Raw genomic sequence first — 22,579 nt, 5'->3', positions numbered from 1 at the left:
TCACAACAAATATTTTTATTCATAAATAAATGTACACAAAAGTGAATCTTTAAAACGTAGCATATAAAGTGCATCCATATCAGTGTTTCCATTCAACTGTAAAGACCCTCAGAGACTGTAAAGGTTCGTGAAGTTCATGGGGGAACTTCCTTCCAGCTTTCCACCTCTGGACAAACCAGGTAAATACTGTGATGACCAGCAACACCTGAGCACGAGCAGTCCAGCTGCAGAGTCAACCAGGGACATGTTCCTACGACAGGACGCAGCTGTTGTGCTTCTTCAGCGGTGGTCTTTTCTTGCCTGCGGGTCTGGGCATCGTGTCTCTGCGCCTCCGCACCGTGGGGCTCAGGTGCGGCAGGTTCACCTGTTGCAGCAGCGCCTGAAACACTCCCACCGTGTTCCCACCGGTGCGCGCGGACGCCTCCACGAAGTTGGCGTCCCACTCGCCCTCCACCGTGGCCATGACATCAGCCGCGAGCAGCACGCGACCCTCGGAGTCCTTCAGGTCCGCCTTGTTGCCGACCACGGTGATGGGCGCGCTCTTGTCGCCCCGCAGCTCCAGAATCTCGTCGCGGAGCCGCCGCACCTCCTCCAGGGAGCCGGGGTCGTCCACCGCGTACACCAGGGCGAACGCGTCGCTGTGCCGGATGCTGAGCTCCCGCATGGCTGGGAAGGAGTAGCTACCGCTGGTGTCCAAGACCTCCAGACGCATCTTCCCGGACCCCGTGGTGTCGTACTCCAGCACGTGAAGCTCCTCCACTGTGCGCGTGTACTTGTGCTCGAAGCGGTCGTGGAGGAACCGGAGGATGAGCGCGCTCTTACCGACCCCCGCTGCACCGAGGAACACCAGCCGGACCGTGTTGGGCCGCCCTGGTGTAGACATGGTGGTGGTGTGTGTGTGACCCGGAGCCATCAGCTGTCCCACCCGGAGATAAGCGACTGCTGGCGGCGAAGTGCGTCCTGCGCCCTGCGGTGATGCCAGTAGCTCTGCTCTTCTCTTCAAGCACTTGTGGGTTTTTATAGGCTGACCGCCACTGCTCTCCACCAATCAGCTCCCCTCTCTCTGTCTCACTCTTTCACGTGAACAGGTGAAGAAGGGAACGTATAGGTCCCTCAGCACTCATTTGACATTAGCAGCATGGAAACTTAAATTAATTTTATGTCTTTCTACGGATATGTCAACAACCACCTGTCATATTAATTAGAGGGACTCACGCTGACTAGACGCGCACGTGCATTTGTTTACAGCATGCATGAGTCATGAAACTGCAACCCCCATCACAGATTACGTCGAAACTTGGAAATGAAACACAAATGAAAGAACACAGTGTCCTATTTCTGCTTCATTTTGTCAATAAGTGTGCTGATGAGATTAGGCATCCATACCTGGGGGCCACGCAAGGATATTTGCCGAACAAATAATTTCATCATAACCTGCTCAGTGGTGAAAGATGAAAGATATTCAGATAATTTTAATCGAGTAAAACTACTGAAGTATTATCAGCAAAACTGAAGTAGCAGTAAGAGGTACAGCTCTCAGTTGGCAGCAGTCAGTATCATAATATTCAAGCTGATACCCTTTTTAAAAATAGGTTATATAGCATAATAATTTATGGAACAACCCTATTTAAAATAAGACATCCAGCAGACCCTTTGTTTCATAACCACATTTTTACTGCTAATTGAATAGTCTTGGGGTCACTCCCTACAAGAAATATGTATAAATATATCCAAGACACATACAACAATCATGCAAATTCTGAATTAAGTATAAGTATTAAGTATATACTAAGTATACTGGCACCCACATAAGTGGACCTTGTCATTCTCTATACTATCTATCCTCACTTATTGCTTTAAAATGCCTTATCGTCACTTCCACCATACTTCATAATTACTTTGGCCAATAGAGGATGCTGCTAACTGTCAACATACATATATGCTGTTGTGCAAACCACACATTGGGGTTGTTTTTTGGGGGAAGACGTCACCATCATAGACTGTATAAAACTGATGTAGTCTTTGTGACATCAACTATAGCTTCCTTAGAAGCCGAAATAAAGCTCAAATGGGTTGGATCTGACACTCGCCATCATGGCAGTTATAACGTTAAGTCTTAATATAAATTGAATGGGTAAGTTATATAAAAAATCCCACCATCTTTGTTGTCATAATGTGTAAAAAAAAAAAAAAACTATAGAGACCAAAGCCTTTTTTGTACCAGGCTTTAAGCATGTTTATTTCTCCAGGAAAATGTTGCATTTTAGCATGGGTATCAATTATATACAGTCTATGGTATCAATGAGGATTGACTCCTTTTTGGAGCCAGCTTCAAGTGGCCGGTGAAGGAATTGCATTTTTTTTTCAATTGCAGTTTTTTAGCCCTGGCTTTGTCCTCATTAATGATTTACTGTATGTAAAAAACAAACAATCTATAGTTCATTTCCAGCCTTGCATTGTATAACCAGTCCTCAACATGTCTTACCAGTCAAACTCCCCATCACAAAATGACTTAAATGCTTTATATTATAACTGGTGACCATACCTTTGGCCCATTACCCTTATTGGTATTTCTCCTGGTCCATTATCCCCACATGATTGTATTATTGAAGTCTGGGAGTCATAAAGAGATGGTCATTCATGCACACACAACCAAAGATACAGACACGTGCAGTCAGGGATGAGTCATGGAAGACTTCTCTGTAAAGATACACACACACATGTTGTATAAACACAAAGTGGCTGCACCCTGCCTGGTAACAAGTGCATGACTATAGTGTAGCTCTTGGTCTGAATTTTTATTCACTCAGAAATATCTTGGATTATTTAAGAGCCTGGTGAATACCACCTGTGTGGGCCGCACCTACGTGGATTTCTTGAGAAGCACTTAGTGGCGTGGTAAAGTCAAACAGATTGATTGCACAGCAGATGGGTAGCAAGAGTGGGATTATGAAGTAACGATTCATGTGAAGCAATCAGTAGGGTTTTAGATAACCTCCTCATTGTCTTCTCCTGAAGCGTGTCATTATTATCACAAGATACAGAACAAAACTCTACATCTCTGTCTCTTGCTGACTCACACTGTCTGGCTGGACGTGGTTATCAGTGGGTAAACAGATACTGTGATAATTTGTCAATGTGTGCGTGCATTTGGGTGCATGCACTACTTTGTTATATCTCTTATCGCTACCCTTGAAGAAGGTCAGTGCTTCCTGTTTAATATAAGGGAGCAAATAAGACAGGAACATATTTAATAGAACAAACCTGCCGACAAACTGAGCCAAGCCACTGGTTGCAAAAGCACTTTCAGTGGATGCATCCTATTATATTGGCCTGTTCACTGTCTCTGGCATTTTTTTAAGGCATGAATTGCAACATTTTTGCAAAGCATCTACATGTCATGCATACGTTTCTCTGCAGGGAATGCTTAAAATTATGTACAAAACTAGGTCAAAAGCATGTGGACACCTTAACATTACACCAACATGCAATCATCTTATTCCAAAACTATGAGCATTATTTTCCCATAATAACACCCCCCACTCTTCTATTTTTTGGCTGCAGAGATTTGCTCCCTTTCAGCCACAAGAACATGCTAAAGTCACCAAATCATTGATGGATAACTGAACAGGCCTTCTGGGCAGTGTCAGGGACTCCCTGGCCTTCATATGCACACTGTCATCTGAAGAGACACGTACCAACTACAAATAGATGCAAAATGACAACAAAGAGACATAAAAAGACCACAAAGAGACAGAAATGACCACAACGAAATCTAAAATGAACACAAAGAAACACAGAATGAATAAAAATGACACAAATAATGCATAACAATAACAAAGAGAGGCAACAACAAAAAAGATGCAAAACCATCTAAACCAGACACCATAAAGTTTGTGTCTTGCTCCTATGTAGGAGAAGTGATGTGGCCTTCTGTATGTCTGTGCCCAGGGGCCCTTTACCACATAATCTATGCACCCAGTGATGTCAGGTGATACAGCCGGGCCCATAGACTGTGTTCAAGTTCATCACAAACAAGTTGAAGTCAGGGCAGGTACAGGACAGTCAAGTTCCTCCTCAACAAACTGATGCAACTATTTCTCATTTACCTGACTCTGTTACAACAGAAGAGGCAATTTACCAAACAAAGTTCCATAAAGTTTGAAGCACACTATTATCTAAACTATAATAATACAATGTGTCAGTAACATTTCAATTAACTGGAACTAGCATATGCAATGAAATGTATACATGTATACTTTTGGCCTCTAGGGCCGATAGTGAAATCAAAATCACCTTCACATCTTCCACACTAGATGGCAGCAGTAGACTCATTAGGACAACCTTACATGGCAGTTGGGCTAAACAGTCAAGAAGTTGATTTCCTTTTAAATCCCATATAAATCAAAGTTTGAAAAATTGATATGTGAAACAATGTTTTGGAAAAAAATGACTTACTCTCCATCTCGAGGTCCACCTACATTCTGAGCCAAATGGACCCAGTAATGAGGATCATGAGATGTCTGTGTGGCTCTAAGGAGGTCAGTAGGTCAGTCAGTTCACCACTGAAAAATCTCTACAACTATTAAATGGATTGTCATGATATTTGCTATGCATATTCATGTTGCTCAGAGGATGAAGCATATTGACTTTGATGATCATCTGCACTCTTACGAGTGACGCCAAAAGGTTTTACTTATCCAGTGAAATATTTCTAAATCTACCTTGTGGATTTCCACAAATTTGGAAAGAGGATGTATCATACTGACTTTGGGGGTCTTCCATGGATGCATCAAAAGAACTGGACACGAGCCTTGCCCCATTGTGTTAACAGTAGTGATGTCAGTTAGGTTTGGCTCGGTCAGAGCCACGGAATATTAAATCATCCATATTTACTCAACATTGTAGCTTTTCTTATCCTCAGATATGCATAAACAATCAGAAATGTCCTATCTGTATCAGCCATGAAAAGCAGGTAAACATCGTTTACATATGGGCTGAAAGAAATCCCTACCGTGCATCCCTGGGCAACTGTAAACATTATGCCTGCTAAATATCAGCAGGTTAGCATGCTGGTGTTTGAAGTTAGCTCAGAAAACAGCTGTGCAACCTGCATGGTGGTAGACTCTTTATATTATTAAATGGTTGATTATATCCTAAAAAAAAGTATTATATTCTTTAACTCAAAAAGTAATATTAGTCTTTAAGTTTGTCAGAAAATAACAAAAGGCAACAATTTTTACTTGGCAGCAATCTTCTCCTGTCACATGAACAGATCCCCTCAACAGAGACTGAACAAACTCAGTATAAGAGACGTATTGTACAACCCGGGCTGACTCAGGACTCAGCTCTTGCATGCAAAATGCAGCTGAGACAAAAATTTGTCCCGCTCCTCGTGCTCAGCAATAACCTTTCTGCTGCACATCTCCTCTTTTCATCTTTCACATCATTCATTTCCTGCTTTATTTTCCCTCGCTGCTTATTATTCAAGTGCCATAACTCCTTTTTTTGGCAGGCAGATTAGTCAGGACCCTGACACATGTTTTCTCTTACAGATGTTTTGCACACACAGCACACACACACACACACACACACACACACACTGACTGACCGAAAAGGATGCACAAATTTGGAGCGTTATTATATTAGTGTGAGTCCAGTGGATGCTCCAATTCATTCTGGGACTATCACGTGTCTGTGCTTTTTATTTTCCTCTTTCACTCACTTATATAAATGCATCACTCCAGTTATTGACTTGAGTATTACAAGGTTTATTAAGATTATTGATCTATTTATGTCCATTACATCTCCAAATATTCATCCTCCTCATCCCGGCAACATTACCTGTTACCATGGCAACATGCAGAGCTCCTGCAGGGGAGGATGAAGGATGCTTGATAGTCTGTTTCTGTTTCCGACTCTGTCAGAACACACATGTAAAGTTTGGCACACGTTGGAATGACTGTGTGTTTTGGTTTTAAAGAGAGGAGAAGAGCTGAGTTTCCTCTGCAGAAGGAACGGGGAAAGTAGAGTAGGTTACCTCCCTCTCCCCTCGCCTTCCTTTCTCTTGTACAGTTTTGGCTCGGTGAAATCTCGAGGGGGACGTGATGCAGGCGCTTTCATCCTTCTCCCACACATAACAGCATTTGCAAAAGAAAAGAAGTCATGACAATGGAATTTTCTTATCGGAACAAGATGGTTTGCTATATAATCCTTGAAAAGTCACTGAATTGAAGCCATGATGGCCCATTTTCTTTTCAGGTTTAAACAGAAGGAACATGATACCAACAAGTTGGGCTCATTAATGCACTTTTCATAGTTCTTGGACAACAGTGGAGCTCTATGGCACACAGGAATAAGCTAAAATGTTGTCAGTGTTCATCTCATTATCCTCTGTCTCTTTCTCTCTCAATCCTCCCCATCTCACACTCAATCTGCTATGTTTTACTATGTTGATCTATTATGTACAAATGGCTTCTATGCACATCTCACTGTCCTGGGAGGAGGATCGCTCCTCTGTTGCTCTCGCTGAAGTTTCATCTTTTTTTCCCTGTTAAAGTATTTTTTCATGGAGTTTTTACTCGTCCTCTGCGGGGGTCAACGGACAGAGGGTGTCGTACCCTGTGCAGTCTGTACAATGTAAAAAAAAATCTCTTCAATTAAAAAATACTGGCAGCTGTGGTTGCCAGAACTTTACCGTAAAAATACAGTGAGTGGGTTTTCTACTGTAAATTTAAATGTAAATATTAAAAAAACTGTAATTTTGACTGAAAAGTCTATTATTTTTGTGTCATTGTGACATTATGGTATTTCTTTTTTGTTTTGTACTATTCCTTGATTTAGGGTAATTAAAGCGTTTACTATGGTGATATTACATTTTTAATTTTACGCCCTATTTCTGATGCAATTTGACAGTGTTTTACTGTAATTTTACAAAAAAAATTAGTGTAAAGCTATTTGAGGCAAATCTGTGATAAGTGATCTGTGTGAATTGTGATTTAGGGCTACATAAATACAATTTATTTAGATTAAAATGTACTATGTTGTAGATACACCACTAACTAAGCATATGCTAAATTTCAGATTCATACTTTTGACTGGCTAAAACAATATGTCACTCAGAATAAGATACAGCCCTTACTGTAAACAGTTTTCTTATTCTTAGAAATTAAACTTAATGAAAACTATTTTTTCAGCAAGGTCTGTAGAGTATGTATCAGAAAATGGAGCTATAAAAACCACTATAAAGTCAAGGAGAAGGTCCACCGGAAAAAACTTTATTTTTTTTAATTCTGTTCTGTTCAAATGTGTAACATGAAAAAGACTGAAATGCTTTATGGAAGGCACAGCCACAAAAACAGCCAGAGAGACTCTTTCATTGTGTTCACACACCGGCAGCAGCAGCAGCACCTGATCTCAGACATCACAACAGACATGTGCTTTTCACTTCTTGCAGATGGACATTATTGTGCAGGTTGTGCATATATGTGCATTTGAGTGTGCAGCAATTAAGCCACTTTCTTTTTTAACTGAAAGAACGCTTAAGAAAGCTCCTTCAGGCAGGGAGTGAATCATAAAGCTCCTTTAATTTGTTTCCTCCTGTAGTATAATTAAAAACCTTCCAGGAGTGGATTACAGTCTTTAAGGGAAACCTTTGACCACTGACTACTTCCTGTAGATGTGAATATACAGATTTTGTCTGCCTGCACATTTAAGAGTGAGAAAGGAAAACTGGAGAGGAGCAGCAAAGCAGCATACAGACAAAGAACATGTACGATCAGCCAGCCACATCTCATTTCCTTTTTGAAGCATTCAGAGACAAAGAAAGCCTTATTTACAGCAGAAACATGTAAATTTGCAACATCCCTTTATCTGATGCATGTTGTGCTTTATAGTTGAAAGAGAGCAGGAAATGAAAGCAGCGTAAATAGAGGCAGCAGGACATTTAGCATGAGAAGGTTAGATATTGTAAGTTATGAGTTATAGCATTCTATATGTTTGTTTACACCAGTAGTTACCACAGATAGGCACAACTAATAACAGCAATCGTCCTGACATTTATCAGGTTCAGCGTGTGTAAATTTGACTGGAAGTGAAACAAATAACCACACTATGATTCATTCATTAAACAACAAATCATCAGTACATCCAAATCTCCAGTAAAAAGCCCAGTAAGAAGGAAACAATAATAATTGAGAAAGAAAAATAATAAAAAATGAGTGCTTTGGTGCTATGACTTCCAGTTTATCAGCTCCAATTTCCACCACACATCCATCCAGACAAATTCACAGTTACACACACAGGCACACGTATGCAAAAAAACAGCTACCTACAGTTTCTATCAATAGTTTGAAGCATTGTTTCAGATAGTGGAGAAGTCCAGCTGTGCTTTCTCAGTATTCCCAGAGGGTGGCGCTGTCCAGGGAGTCGACGCTGGCCTTCAGCCCTCCAGCATGGTCTCCTTTAAGGTACTTCCCCCCCAGAGCACGGATGGCCATCTTGTTGAGGTCACAGAACTCAAACAGGAACTGGACAGGTGTGGAGCTGCTGCAGCCGATTGCTGTGTCGTCTCCAACACACCAGTACTTCCCCTGGGAGTCTGGACAGACAACACACACTTAATGAAGCCCGATTCACACACAGCACGTATAGCTCTGGGTGATTTTTAATGTGTTCAAAAACATGCTGCATTTATAATGATAGTTCTGATATTCTGAAGTGGGGTTGTATGAGGTACTTAACCGAGGTCATAACCTACAGAGATGGTGGTCTGCACAAACCCTAGTTAAAATCAGTATCAGTTAGAGTGTAGACTATATTTAGAATATTTTCATGGCTTTACCTTGCTCTCAGACAGCCATTTCCAACAGGGAACTGAAGCCCTTATATCATCCATGCTCTCTTTAAAGCCACCATACTCCCTTGACAAAAACACTAAGTTTACCTGGCAGAAAAAAGTAGTTGCTGGTCTGCCACCGCCTTAATCTGTTACTTTGTTTGTGTTATTGTGTAACTTTGGTGATTTAAAAGGTTAGTTCATTCACCAAAGAAACACAATAGGTGCGTTTCCATTAGATACTTTTTCCTCTAGTGAGCCGCTATGGGTGTGGCTTGGGAGAGAGGATCCGCCCAACTTCACCGGTAAGCGGCTCAGGTAGCGGTTTAGAAAGTACCTGCTTCGGGTAGGTACTTTTCTGAGTCACTACTAACTAGTCAATGCTGATTGGATACGGTTGAGGCGGCGATTTCACACATGCCTGATTCATTTGCAGACTGGATGCTCTGACTGCAACTGGGAGAGACTGCTGCAGGAGTGGGCCGCTTGTGAGTACTTTGGGACGACGCCTGCTACTCGTTAAGAAGAGTAGGAACAAGTCTCTAAAAGTCTCCAATAACACCAGAAAAAGTCGCTAGATTTGTCACTAGTCACTTATTTGAAAAGAGTCACTAGAGGGGTCTGAATAGTCGATAAATATAGCGCCAGTCGCTAAATTTAGCGGCAGTTGCTAAGTCGGTCTGTTGTCACATTCGATCTCTGTTGGTTAGCCGCTACAAAAGAACCTGTAGCCAAAACACTCCGCTTTCCAAAAAGTACTTAAAAAGTACTCAATGGAAACACGCCTAATAATACAAACAAACCAGCTGCAAAACAGCTGTAGACCAGAAACTCCTGTGTTCCCCCATGTAAAATTAAGGTTTTTGTCAAAGGAGTCCGGTGGCTTTGAAGAGAGCATCGATGGACATGACACCTTTAGTTCCCAGAAAAAGGCTGTGTCTCTGCAAGGTAAAGCAGCAAAAATATTCTTAAAACAGCATACACGTTTAGGTGGCTAAAATACATTTTCTTCTGGCCCTGTCCATGGCAGTACCTTGCTTAGCTTTTGTATTGGTGCTTCTGTCTGCTTCTTCTAACTGGGGACGTGCTGATTGCCATCTACTAGCATCTCATATATCCCCACTTAAAAAATACCACTGAAATTTCACATTTATTCTGGTTATGTTAGGGGTGATGTGAAAAAAACCCAACCCTTTTCTTATATTTTTCATTTAAATATTATATACCTCATTTTGCTTTTTGTCTCCATTAAAATATCACCACATTATAATGGAGAGGAATGCTTACAGATCATATTGATTCATTGTTCAGTTGTAAATCAGTTTGATGATAAAATGTTAAAAGGTTTTAGATGATGGATGAGCCATATAGTCATAATATGATTCCAATTAGATCCTATTGACTTTCTCTACAGCACAGTAGAGTAAAAACAGGGCTGTGGTGAGACCACACTGAGACATGAGCTAATAGGGATGTTGTGTACACTGTAATGTGAACCTCATATAGTTTATTGCATTAAAAAGAGGTTTCTTAATTCTCAGATGTCTGAATTTGCCACCAGAGAGTCAATTGTCCTATTGATAAATGATGACAATGTAGTAAAGAATAAGGTGGACTACATGTTAACACAGATAGGAACACTCAATAAAATCTTTTTACTGTACTGACATGAAATTAAACTTTTGAAAATACATTAATTTAAAGGTCCACTGCTGATGAATACACTGGGCCTCATTCATGAAACGTGAGCAGAACGAATTTGTGTGTAAACCGTTCGCAGACGGAAATTTACGTGCATCTCCGCATTCATCAATATTTTAGTAGCTCCGATCTTTTCGTAGCTACTAACAAAATCTACACATGCTGCTGACCACACGTAGTGCTTGTGTAAATTTAAGAACGCATATAAATAATGCTCGTCACTGTTGGAAATTACAATTTTAATTCATAATGCGTTCTGTTATGTACACAATACGCAGATGCCTTTGAAACATGTGATATAAACATGGCAAACGATTAAAAATATAACATATTTAGTTAAATTAGTTGGCAATTGGCGGGATTAAGATTCAGATTAAACTCATAATTGTGAATTATCTATGTAAATTGACGCATCCTGCCTGCAGTTCTCAGAGGTATCATTAAATTAATGCCAGAGTATATCCAATTTCCATACGGCGCACAACGGCAGACAGAAGTAATGCAGGGGTTCAGCGCAGTTGCAAACATGCCAGGTGTTATCGGTGCCATAGACTGCACACACGTACGCATCAAGGCTCCATCCGGTGATGCATTTGCTTACATTAACCGGAAAAACTTTCATTCCGTGAATGTGCAACTGATCTGTGACGCAAAGTGTGTGTTGTTAAACGTTGTGGCACGGTGGCCCGGTGGGACGCATGACGCATTCATCCTGCGTAATTGCGCAGTTGGCACGCGTTTGGAGGATGGAGCTGTGAGAGACGGCTGGCTCATTGGTAAGAATATAGACTGCATAATCACATGTGTGTGTTATATATGGACTTACCTTTCTATATCCATAGGGGATAGGGGTTACCCACTGACGCCGTGGCTTATGACCCCACTGGCCAGCCCGCAGACACCACAGGAGCATACAATGAGGCGCACGCGGCTACTCGGGCCGTTGTAGAGCGCACCAACGGGGTATTTGGACTCTGAGCGTCCTCCTCCTGTGGCAGATGTACTTTTTTTGTGTGCGCTAATGCGTTTCTTTGCGTCAAGTTTAATGTCAAACCATTTACGTTTAACCTCGGACGTAGTTCTTTGCACTACAGAAACCACATTTACTGCGTCCGTCACCTCCCTCCACGCTTTCGCTTTGCCTGTCCCTGTCACACCACTACTAACAGATGAAAATAAAAAATTTTTTTGGACTCCACTTCTCCCAAAATAACTTCAATCTCCGCTTCGGAAAAATTCTTTTTTCTTTCTCGTTCTTTTTTTCTTTGTGCCATGACTGACAGGTTGACAGGATGCCTCTACACACCTCCTTATATGGTGGTCATTAGCAATTCATGGGCGGGGTTCATGCTAATTGCTGATTACCGGGAGCGCGCTGCCACCTTACGATGGATTGGCATTCATGATCATACACACGTGTTTACGATCAGATCTGAGTTTCCCGCGGCGTTCATGAATCCGGAGTAGGTTTTTAGTAGCGTAGGCTTTTATGTGCAAATCTACGCACAAATCTACTAACGTTTCATGAATGAGGCCCACTGTCTTTACTTAACAATCTGCTATCAGGATGCTAAAGCACACTATATCCACATATTTTCTACATATTGGTCTTTAATTTGTCAGAACAGGAGACCACAACAGAGAGAGAGACTTCTGTAAACCGCCTACCTTTAAGGGAGTAAGCTCCGTTGTGGAACTCCAGTTGGAATACATCGTATGAAGCTCGGTTGGAGTCCAGAGTCGCCATGCCGGCTTTACGAGCCCCGATGAAACCGTGCTCTCCACGAAGGACGATGATCGGACGGTTGATCAGCTTCATCAGGAACTGTTCGGCCTCCCCTGAAGACACATGTTGTTTAGGTTTGTGCCAAACAGGTCTGAGGCTTGTTTGCCCAAAGCATGATGGTTGGCAAACTGTTTTTTCTGCTTTTAGGTGCAATACTGTTACATTCTGCTTTAGACTTCATAACATGATGTCACAAAAAAAAAAAAGCCATTTATGTTGCACTCCCAAACCAACACACAAGACTGTGCTAAAAGCTGAGACGCCTGTCTTGGTGTGAACGCAGCCTTAGAAATTGTTTCACATAACTTCAAGTAAAAATAACAAAATTTCAATGCCTTCAAAAAATAAATGTACATGACAACTTGAGGGGCATTTCCATTAGGGTAAAAAGTGGCCGCTGGGAAAGTTTCAGGCCACGCCCTCTCAAATGGCCGCTCACTCCAGAGGGATTTACGAGACTCCTGAGGTGACATATGGTTTTCGTTCAACGCCTAATTGCTTAGCGACAGTTTCGACCATGACGTCACCTACGCGACGGATTAATCACGGGAGACGTGCCAAACATAAACAATAAGGAAGGAGACGCCGAGATGGAAGAAGCAGAGCTTGCTGTGTTCATGCACATGACTACTTGCTACTTCGTCGGCTTTTTAAAATGGGGCGTGTTGTTGTGGCATTGAGTACTACATCACATCCCGCTTAGCATTCTATCCAATCAGCGACCAGGCTTTTTTCAGGCCTGTAAAACGTCCACTAGGGGTGGCTCACATTCAAATTAGGGGCGTTTCAGCGAGGGAGACCCGCCTAATTCCGGGTATTCGACTATAGTGGAAACGCACCTTTGGTTACATTATCAAGAGCAGTTCAAATATTAGAAACGTCACTGACCTGCGTTGTCAATAGTAGCAGCAAGCTGCCCGTTCCTCTTCGCGATCACATATTTGTTGTTAGCTGCACGCACACACACACGACCGTCACGCCACTCCAGCTCAAAGAAACTGTTGGCCGACCTGCAACACAAACACAAGTACACAAACTCAAAGAGCAGACTGTGAGGGATGAATAAGTGTGTACTGAAGTGTGTGATATTCAACGTGATGCAGTGTGTGTGTGTGTGTGTGGTTACTTGGTGGAGGCAGTGCACTGCAGTCCTCCACTTGCTGTCAGAGTCCAGTATTTTCCAGAGGCGGTTCTGAAGGCACACTTCCTGTCTTCACGGCTCATCTCCATCTGGAAGACTTCCTGGTCCCCTTCCTCATCCTGATTGGCTGACAGGTCCATGCCTAGAAAAGTGGGGCAGTCTGCTGTCAGATTTCATTTGTCTCCGGAGGTTTTGTTCCTTGTCTCAAACTCGCTTTTCCTCTAACTCATGAGGATCTAGAGGGGCAGAACATCCTGAACTCTCTGAGCCCAGCTGGTAAAACTGTGGTGACAAAGGATTTTGTAATATGGCACCAAGAGAAGGGAAGGGGAGTGATGGTGAAACTGCAAAAAGATCCAAATATCAGTCAAAACTGCCAAAAATGTCTTGTGACTACATTCTGGCCCAATAAGGAAACTGTGGACATATATTTCTGCTTCGGTTTCTGCCAGCAGGGATGTTCAATATACACAGGTCATCTTATTCTTATCTGGTTTCACTAAACTGAACAACCACAATCATGCCAAACGGTCACATGACGCTGGTTATCAACTTGGAAAGACAACTGAGGGTTTTCTAATGTAGTTAGGGACATTTTCACATAAGAGGCCATAAGAGAGGTATTTCCACCTTATGACTTTGGAGCAAATAAAAAAATAAACATAAAAACGTAATTAAAAGCTGCAAGTTGGCTCACTTTCATACCATAAAGTACAATGAGAACACAGCTGTAGTGCTTTAATCTAGTCTTTATCACACATAAAACATTTTTTCGGGGAAATCCAAAGAGCTTCTGTCAGTCTCTGAACACTTCAGTGTGTAGCATAACTACCATAAATCACCAAAACACATAAAAAAAACATGGATTAAACCTGAAGCTACCTTGCTGACTAAAAATCCTGCTTTGTACTACGGGCCTCTGGTCTCAGTTATGTAAGAACAATAGTAGAAAAGTTTCAATTGATTTTTAGTTACTTGGGAGTAAAACAAGAACAGCAGATTTGTGGCAACACTAGCTTTCATTTGGAGTCTTGGAAAATTTTAGACCACCCTTGTTTCCTTAATTTTCTTGTTCATTTTAATGCCTGGTACAACTAAAGGTACATTTGTTTGGACAAATATAATGATAACAACAAAAATATGTCATAAGAGTTTAATTTAAGAGCTGACAACTAGTCTTTTTCAATGGGGTGCACAATGGTTATTATAAAGAAAACCATGGACAATGTCTAGATATCAACTCTTAAATTAAACTCTTATGAGCTATTTTTGTTGTTATCATTATATTTGTCCAAACAAATGTACCTTTAGTTGTACCAGGCATTAAAATGAACGAGAAAATTAAGGAAACAAAGGTGGTCTAATATTTTCTTCCATGACTGCAAGTCCAATATTCACTCTCTTAAAGCTCTATTTTGGTGTCCACCAACTCCTGAAGGAAATATCTGGATCTTTAGCTGTTAAGTGCTTCACTATGCTCACCAGCTGCCACCTAACTGTGTCAGTGTCTTATTTGGTGGTGGACAGGGAGGATTATCAGGACTTTGATATTGAAATCAACTGACTGCTGCTTCTGAACATAACACTGATGAAAATGATGACAGGTCGTAAAAAACAAAACAGTAAGCTGCAAGATGCTAAAATGCTCAATTTGGGTTTTAAGGGAACTGGCAGGTGATAATTACCTTGCCAAGGAAGTTATGTTTTAGGTTTGGCTCGTGTGTGTCCGTCGGTTTGCTTGTCAGCAGCAGTATAGAAAAACTACAGGCTAGATTTTCATGAAACTTGGTGGAATAGTGAAGCATGGACCAAAAAATGACCCATTATATTAAGGATCAAATCCATATCATGGGACAGACACACAGATTAACTTTCACATTGCGAGACAGGGCATTTGTGCTGCATTCATGTGGTGCCAGAATAATCAGAAATATTAGATCCCGATCATATTTCATGCCTCACCTTTGCTCCATTTTGTCATGCAAATACCAGAAACAGATATCAACATGATGTTGAAAAACTCTGAGCAGTAAACACATCTTCTTTGGAGCATCTACGCTGTTCAAGACTCAAAGCTCACAAAAACACAGAAGTCAGAAGCACAACTTCCCAACCCAGGAAATGTGATTGAGGATCATGTGAATACCACATTGGCCTTGTTGGAGGTCTTAAGTTAAATTCTAGTTTATCTTTTTTCAGAAGAACATTTCACATTACAGGATGTCATTTGGCCCATCAGAGGCTGGAGAGCATTCATCTAGATTATAAAGACTTGAGACTTGACTTGTCTCAAAAGATTTAATAACAGCTGTGAATCTTTCCATAGATGGGTTCAGAGGAAAAAGAAGCTCTTGCTCTTCATTAAAAGACTTGACACAAAAACCTAAATTTCGCTGTTGAGCTGCCGGCTAACAAAATGTCTGAGCACGCACTCACTGAGCTCACCAGGAGTCACGGGGCTACAGATCCAGGAACACCTTTAAAATGATGTTTGAATGTCTACAATGAATGACCAGGTCACAAGTCACTGCCCTCCACTGACATTCAAACACGATTATCTTTCTTCTGCAATCCATCTCTCCTGGAATGCACACACGCCATTTCTGCCTGCATTAAAGCATATTGACAGTGATTACCTGCTGCCAATGATCATGTGTATGTCAGCAGAGAGTGAGTCTGAGTGGCGACAAGACAAAGAGGTTGCATGTGGCACAAAGATCCACATTCGGCAGGACTGTCTGAGTCACACCTCCCTCTGTTTTCTCTGCCTCTCCACCATTTTATCCCTTTTGTCTCCTAAACAAATCCCTCCTCGTTTTTCTGTCTTTATTCCCAGTCTGAGATAAAGAATGATGGATAACTGTAGACTGAAGCTGACCCTGAACCAGCAGCCACAATGCAGGGGTAGAATTACTGCAGAAAAATGTTAAGCTAGGCAGAGGCTGGCCCAAAAAGAGGGAGGCAGGGAGGGAGGGGGCAGAGAAAGTGGGAGCATGATAATGGAAAACACATGGTTTGAGGAAAATGAAGTAACTGGAAGCTCTAATTCTCTCCAGCTCTCTCTTACACAAAAATCATGCAACAGCTGAATCGGTGTGTGCCCAGTTATGCAATGACTTCATCTGTACAGTGAAATGTGATTTTTTTTTTCTCTTTCTGGCTCTGTGTGGCTGCAGAGCCTCACCTTGCCTCGTGGAGACGTTTCTCTCGTTGCCTGCAGTCAGCACGACCTGCGCCTGACTGCGCTCCAGGCCAAACAGTTCATCCTTCCCGACCCGGGTGCTTTTCCCAGACTTCATTGTGCCGGTTGGGCCCGTGGGGGCCAAGTAGCGGCCGTTGCAGTCGCGGAATGCCACTTTCCCGGAGCGGAACTCCAGCATGTAGCCGGTGTCCTTGTCCGTTTTTGTGGACAGGGTGCCATCATTGCGGAGGAAGCGGTTGTCAGAAGTCTCGAGGTGGTAGCGCTGGTCACGGTAAACCAGTGTCACAAGCGAGTCCACCCCCCAGGGGACATCCCGGTCTATTGACACCTCCTGCCGCTCCCCGCGCGCGCTCAGGTGGGCGAAGCGTTTGCGCGCGAGGCTGTACAGGTTGACCTGCGGGTGCACGGCCAGGTGCACGCTCCATTTCTCCGCCGGTGTGGCAGTTTGCGCAAAGCAGGTGATCCGGTCCTCGCTGCCGCCGAGGTACCGGCCGTGGGGCTCGGACTGCAGAGACCACCGCCCGTCCTCATGCGCGGTGATGACGAAGCGGCAGTCCTGGCCGCCGCGCGTCTCGCTGTCCGCGGTAACGTTGCCGTCTTTGTCCGTGGCGAGGTAGCGGCCCAGGTGGGAGCGGAGGAACACGGCGCTGCCGTCCTCCCCGGTCTGCTCCAGGGTCCAGGTCTGCTTCTTCTTCAGGCTCGCGGCCGAGGCGTTGATTTTGAAGCCGAAAGTCTCCGCCGTCAGATACTTCCCCGCGCTGTTGATGAGCCCCAGAGGGAGCTGCAGCAGGTCCCCGTCGGCGCCGTTTGCGGACATGATTGTAGTGTGTCAAGAAGAGAAAAGAACAGAGATGTTCCTGTGTGCAGAGACGGACAGAGAGAGGGAGAGTGAATGTGGGGGTGTGTGAGGGAGGGACAGAGAGAGAGAGAGAGAGAGAGAGCTGCTCTGCTGACTGATGATGATGATGATGAGGAGTGTCCCCTGACTGCAAATCCACACTGCCTCGCTGGAGCTGCAGGAGTTGCAGGACTGGGAGTTTTTTCTAACAGCAGTACACGCCCCATATACAGACAGAAAAGCTGAAGGGAGATTGCTGCAATTTTGGAAAACCACTTTACTCCTGATCACGTACACAGACACAGAAACACACACAGGCCTACAGCCCCATTCAGTATCATCAGAACTAATACATACACCCCCTTCCCTACTTTCCCTCTAATTGAGATCTGCTCAGCCTCAGTTCCACATGGTTAGAGCCATTCACCCTCTGACAGAACAGGGTTTGTCTTCAGGACTTGCGTGTGTGTGTTCTGTTATGAAGACATTGACGTTAAGTTTGTTAGAATGAGATCTGACCAAAAGTAGGCCTGTGTCTATTCACTTTAACTCTGTGGTGGAAGGAGTATTACTTTACTAAAGCAGAAGTACCAATATAAAAATATTCTGTTACATGTCAAAGCAGGCCAGACATTAGGAATTATGGATATGGGGACAAAGAGTCTTGAGGATGCAATGTTGGGAAACAGTGACAACATTTTCTGACATTTTATAGCCAAAACAACTAATTGTTTAATTGAGAAAATAATCAACAATGGAAATAATATGAATGATATGATATGATATGACAGGGATGGGGACTACAACCATTTCCAAATCCAGAGCTATAGGTCCATCCAGGCCAGCTCTGTTTTGTATCAAAGAGTCAAGACAGATTATTTTCTGTCAAATAAGACTGTGACAGTTGCATTTCTCCTTTTACGTTAACAAAAAGGACAGACAAAAAAAGACCTCCACACACAGGAAATGTTGCTTCCAAATTCGACATTCCTATATAGATAGCTTTGCATTGTACCGGGTGGTACAATGGTACCAGTGGATTCCTCAGGTCATCTAGTTTCATATGATACCAGTATATTTGCTCTAGCATTAGAACTGAGCCCACTACAGCAGGTTTTGTTTCTTAGTCTGCCAACCTCCTGAACATTACCATCTTCAGCTTCACCTGTTATACCTGCTGCTTCTTCACACTTATTTTGGCCAGGAGTTTGGCCATTGTCTCTCTGCTCTTATTTTGGTGAGGCACTTTGACTCTGCTAGTCAGGCTGCAGTACCACAGATAGGCACAACTAATAACAGCAATCGTCCTGACATTCAGGTTCAGCGTGAGTAAATTTGACTGGAAGTGAAACAAATAACCACACTATGATTCATTCATTAAACAACAAATGATCACTACATCCAAATCTCCAGTAAAAAAGCCCAGTAAGAAGAAAATAATAATTGAGAAGGAAAAAGAATAAAGAAAATAGTGCTTTGGTGCTATGACTTCCAGTTTATCAGCTCCAAATTCCACCACACATCCATCCAGACAAATTCACAGCTGACACATTGACTCAGCTAGTCAGTATGCAGAATGCTTTGCATCTTTACATTAGAATAAATACTACATACAAATACTAAATTAAGTAAAGTACAAGTTGTTCAAACTTGTACTTACCTTTGGTCTTTGGCTGTTTCTACTGGTTTGGATATATGCCTAGTTGCAATTTAGTACAATAAAAAACCCATCAGCATATATTTGACAAGAATGTGCTTGTGTCCAAGAGTTTGAGAATGTTTGTCAACATGAAAACAGAGCCAGGTCCATAAAGAAACAGTTTCTGAGTGTGGTATGCACAGACCCCACCCCAATCCAACACCTTCAGGATTAACTGTAAGAGATAGCAACACACCAGACAACTGAAGCTCTCCCTGCTGCAGGCACTGGGCCTCTTGTCTCTCCTCTCTCCGCCTTTATTTGCCCCTGGTGACATCTTGTCATGATAACATATGTGTGTCGGTTATAACGTTCTCCCTCTCTTTGTTTTACACACAAACACAAACTTTATTTCACCGCTGCATGATCAGCTCTATAAGTGCTCTACTTGTGAGGACTGTGTTGTAGTCTGCAGCAGCAGTGGAGGTACTATAAAATATTGTGTTTTGGAATAAATCTATGCAAATCAGACGTCCAAAAGCAGAACTAAAAGTGTGGGTTTCTGTTATGAGCTTCAGTTGTTTCCTGACCTTTCTCCACCCGTTTCCCTCCGCTGATCTGGTCAGTCCTGTCTGTCTTTTCCGTCCTCGTCCCACAGGCTCTATCATGAGTCCTGTCTGCACATCCACCTTTGTTTATATTGGAGAGGAGAGGAAGTGTGTGCTCATCTTTTCCACACAACTAACACAATACTAGCATTTTGAACCATTTTATTAGTATGGATAGGAAAGTTCGTGAACATTTCACAGCAAGCAAATTTGCATACATTTGCATGTGCATGATTTCATGTCAGTCTTTATTATTCAAATCACTGACCAGCAGAGCCCAGGGGATATGTGTATGTTTGTGTGCATGTTGTGATGATAATTTTGATAACTGATCATTTGACTTTTTACTGTTATCTAGATAAAATAAACGCTTATCTCTTATGACTCTGGTAAAGTTACGTACTTGTCATTTGTTTTGTTGTCACTTGCAACTATTGCATAGCACGCTGTCACATCATGTAATCTGTACAACAAAGAGTTGGAGAAACTACTAAAAAAACTACTCAAAAATACTATTAATTGAACAAATACTAATTTAACAATACAACATTTCTATTTTTTATTTATTACTTTTTTTATTTAGGTTACAATTTGTGAAACACTTTCTGCTTGCGTCTATTGTGAAACACAAGTGTATTTGTAAGTATTAGAAGTGTTCCAGTGCTTATGTAAGTCACTGATATAGAATGACTTTACCATGAATTCAATTAGTTTAAAGCCTGAACATAAAATTTGATTAAACATGAAGCTGTAGATTGGAACTGGACTTTATGAATCAGGGTTGGGAGATGATATGATGGGAGAGCTTAAAAAGTACAGATTTATTGTAAAAATTAAAATAAAAGCATCTTGTTGGTCAATTAAAAATACACTAATCAATAGTGAGTGTGGATCTGACAATACCAGCAGTCCAGGGGTCTGAACAAGACTGGCAGCTGGGAGCAGGACTTGGTCTCTGCTTAGAAATGGAGGTGGATAGGACATGAAGACTAGGCTCGACCTGGTGGGGACATGCAGAGGTGGGGCAGTCGGAAAAGCATTGCCTGGGCTGCTGGATGCTGGGGACCGCTCAACTCAGACCACACCGCCCCCGTCTGGGCATGAAGAGAACAACAACAAAAAACCTGGATCTGCATGTTTTATGACAAAAAACAACAACAAAGTTATTTTAATCAATGGGAAATCTGGGTACAAGCTGAGACTAAATATACTGCATTGCAGTACTAGCATATACTTGCATTTGCTAACATAAGATATTTACACAACTAACAGTCACATTCAGCATTACAAAAATTAGTTAGCTTGGACGTTTGTAAAGTTTTGACAGTCTCGCGAGACTTTGGGTAACTCTAACCTGAGTAGTAGAGTGAGTTACTGCGCAGGATGGTGCTTCTCAAAGTCAAGGGTGCTGTGGCTCAGTTGGTAGAGCGTTCATCCAGTGTTCGGAGGGTTGGTGGTTTGATCCCTGACCATGGCAGCCTACATGTCGAAGTATCCTTGAGCAAGATACTGAACCCCAAATTGCTCCTGATGCTGTGTTCATCGGTGTGTGAACGAATTCCCAATGGTGGCAGGGGGCACTGTTTAGGGTAGCCTCTGCCACCAGTATGAATGTGTGTGTGAATGGATGTATGAGCGCAGTCTGTAGTGTAAAACGATTTGAGTGGTCGCAAAGCGACTAGAAAAGCGCTATATAAGTGCAGGTCCACTCCTTGATAGGACCAGCGACAGCGAATCCTGTGAGTGTGCAGGTGTGTGTTATGGCCATAGACTGTAAAAAATAATTATTGCCTATTTATACAGTCCCCAGGAGGAGCTGGACATTGTGGCTGGGGAGAGGGACATCTGGAATGCCCTGCTTAGCCTGCTGCCCCCGCGACCCAGACCCTGATAAGCGGAGCAAAATGGATGGATGGATGGATATTTATACAGTCTATGGTCATTGCGCAATTTGAAGGGGCCTACGTTCAATTCAGCACTACAATTTCAAAACCAATGCACCAATGCGTTTTGACCCTCCTTGACTTTGAGACGCACCAAGAGACAGGTCTCAGCACAGTTCATTTTCTCTTGATTTGTCCGACCGAAAAATTTAATTTTTTGTGTCAGAATGTTCGGAAGATTAAAAAAAAAAAAGCAATTACTGTGGTAACTCTGGAACAAAAGACTCACTTTTATTTCTCCCATTGGAATCAATAGACCTGCTGCTAGTCTCCTGAAGGGTCGTGGCAGTGGTGAAACCCATGTGATACGGATACAACTGAGTCAGTGAACCGTCTCGCTTAAACTGTCTCTAACTGCTCCATGGATGGTATGTATGAAGATGATCTGACCTGATCTGGTCACACTTTTCCTGACGAAAAAATGGTGGCGTAAAAAAGACGAGTCATGTGACATCTAGATCTCTATACTGTATATTTATTTATATAGTTTATACTCTATACCAGCACACTGAAACCAATGCATCCAATGTATTGTTTTATTCACTCCTGTGTTTCTCCTACTGTGACTTATCAACTGTCCTTCCTAAAAAACTCTGATTAATGTCAGTTTACAGTGTTACAGTGTTATCTGGTATATTCAGAGACACTTTGAAGAAGTGTTTGAATTACCAAAGTTATCAACCTGGCTATGATTTAAGTTACAGATCCACATACTTAATCTCTGTTGTGTGCTCCTCTAGGCTCTCTGACCTCCTCCAGGTAACATGATGTGCAGTTTTACACCCACTAGGTGGCACACAGACTTAGACAGACTTTATTGTCATTCTGTTATACATGGACACATGCAAATACACATATCCAATAATATACAAGGCAAATACAGCC

At 42.3% G+C, this 22,579-nt stretch overlaps 2 protein-coding genes across 2 annotated transcripts; both read right to left on the bottom strand.

Moving 5' to 3' along the window:
* LOC131971703 (ras-related protein Rap-1b-like) lies at window positions 1–972 on the bottom strand. Its single transcript, XM_059333264.1, has one exon. The coding sequence runs from the start codon at window positions 911–913 to the stop codon at window positions 251–253; it is 663 nt and encodes a 220-aa protein (XP_059189247.1). The 5' UTR covers window positions 914–972; the 3' UTR covers window positions 1–250.
* Window positions 973–7,256: 6,284 nt separating this feature from the next.
* On the bottom strand, window positions 7,257–17,561 carry LOC131973509 (fascin-like). The gene is made up of 5 exons (XM_059335524.1): window positions 16,649–17,561; window positions 13,450–13,606; window positions 13,212–13,333; window positions 12,206–12,376; window positions 7,257–8,599 (listed from the first exon to the last, which is right to left on the bottom strand). Exons 1-5 carry the CDS (start codon window positions 17,481–17,483, stop codon window positions 8,394–8,396), a joined length of 1,491 nt encoding a protein of 496 aa, XP_059191507.1. The 5' UTR covers window positions 17,484–17,561; the 3' UTR covers window positions 7,257–8,393.
* Between the last annotated feature and the right edge of the window lie 5,018 nt (window positions 17,562–22,579).

The sequence above is a fragment of the Centropristis striata genome, chromosome 1 (genome assembly GCF_030273125.1).
Source record: "Centropristis striata isolate RG_2023a ecotype Rhode Island chromosome 1, C.striata_1.0, whole genome shotgun sequence".
Lineage (NCBI taxonomy): Eukaryota > Metazoa > Chordata > Actinopteri > Perciformes > Serranidae > Centropristis > Centropristis striata.
Note: the sequence above shows the minus strand (reverse complement) of the source record. Positions and strands in the feature narration are given on the sequence as shown.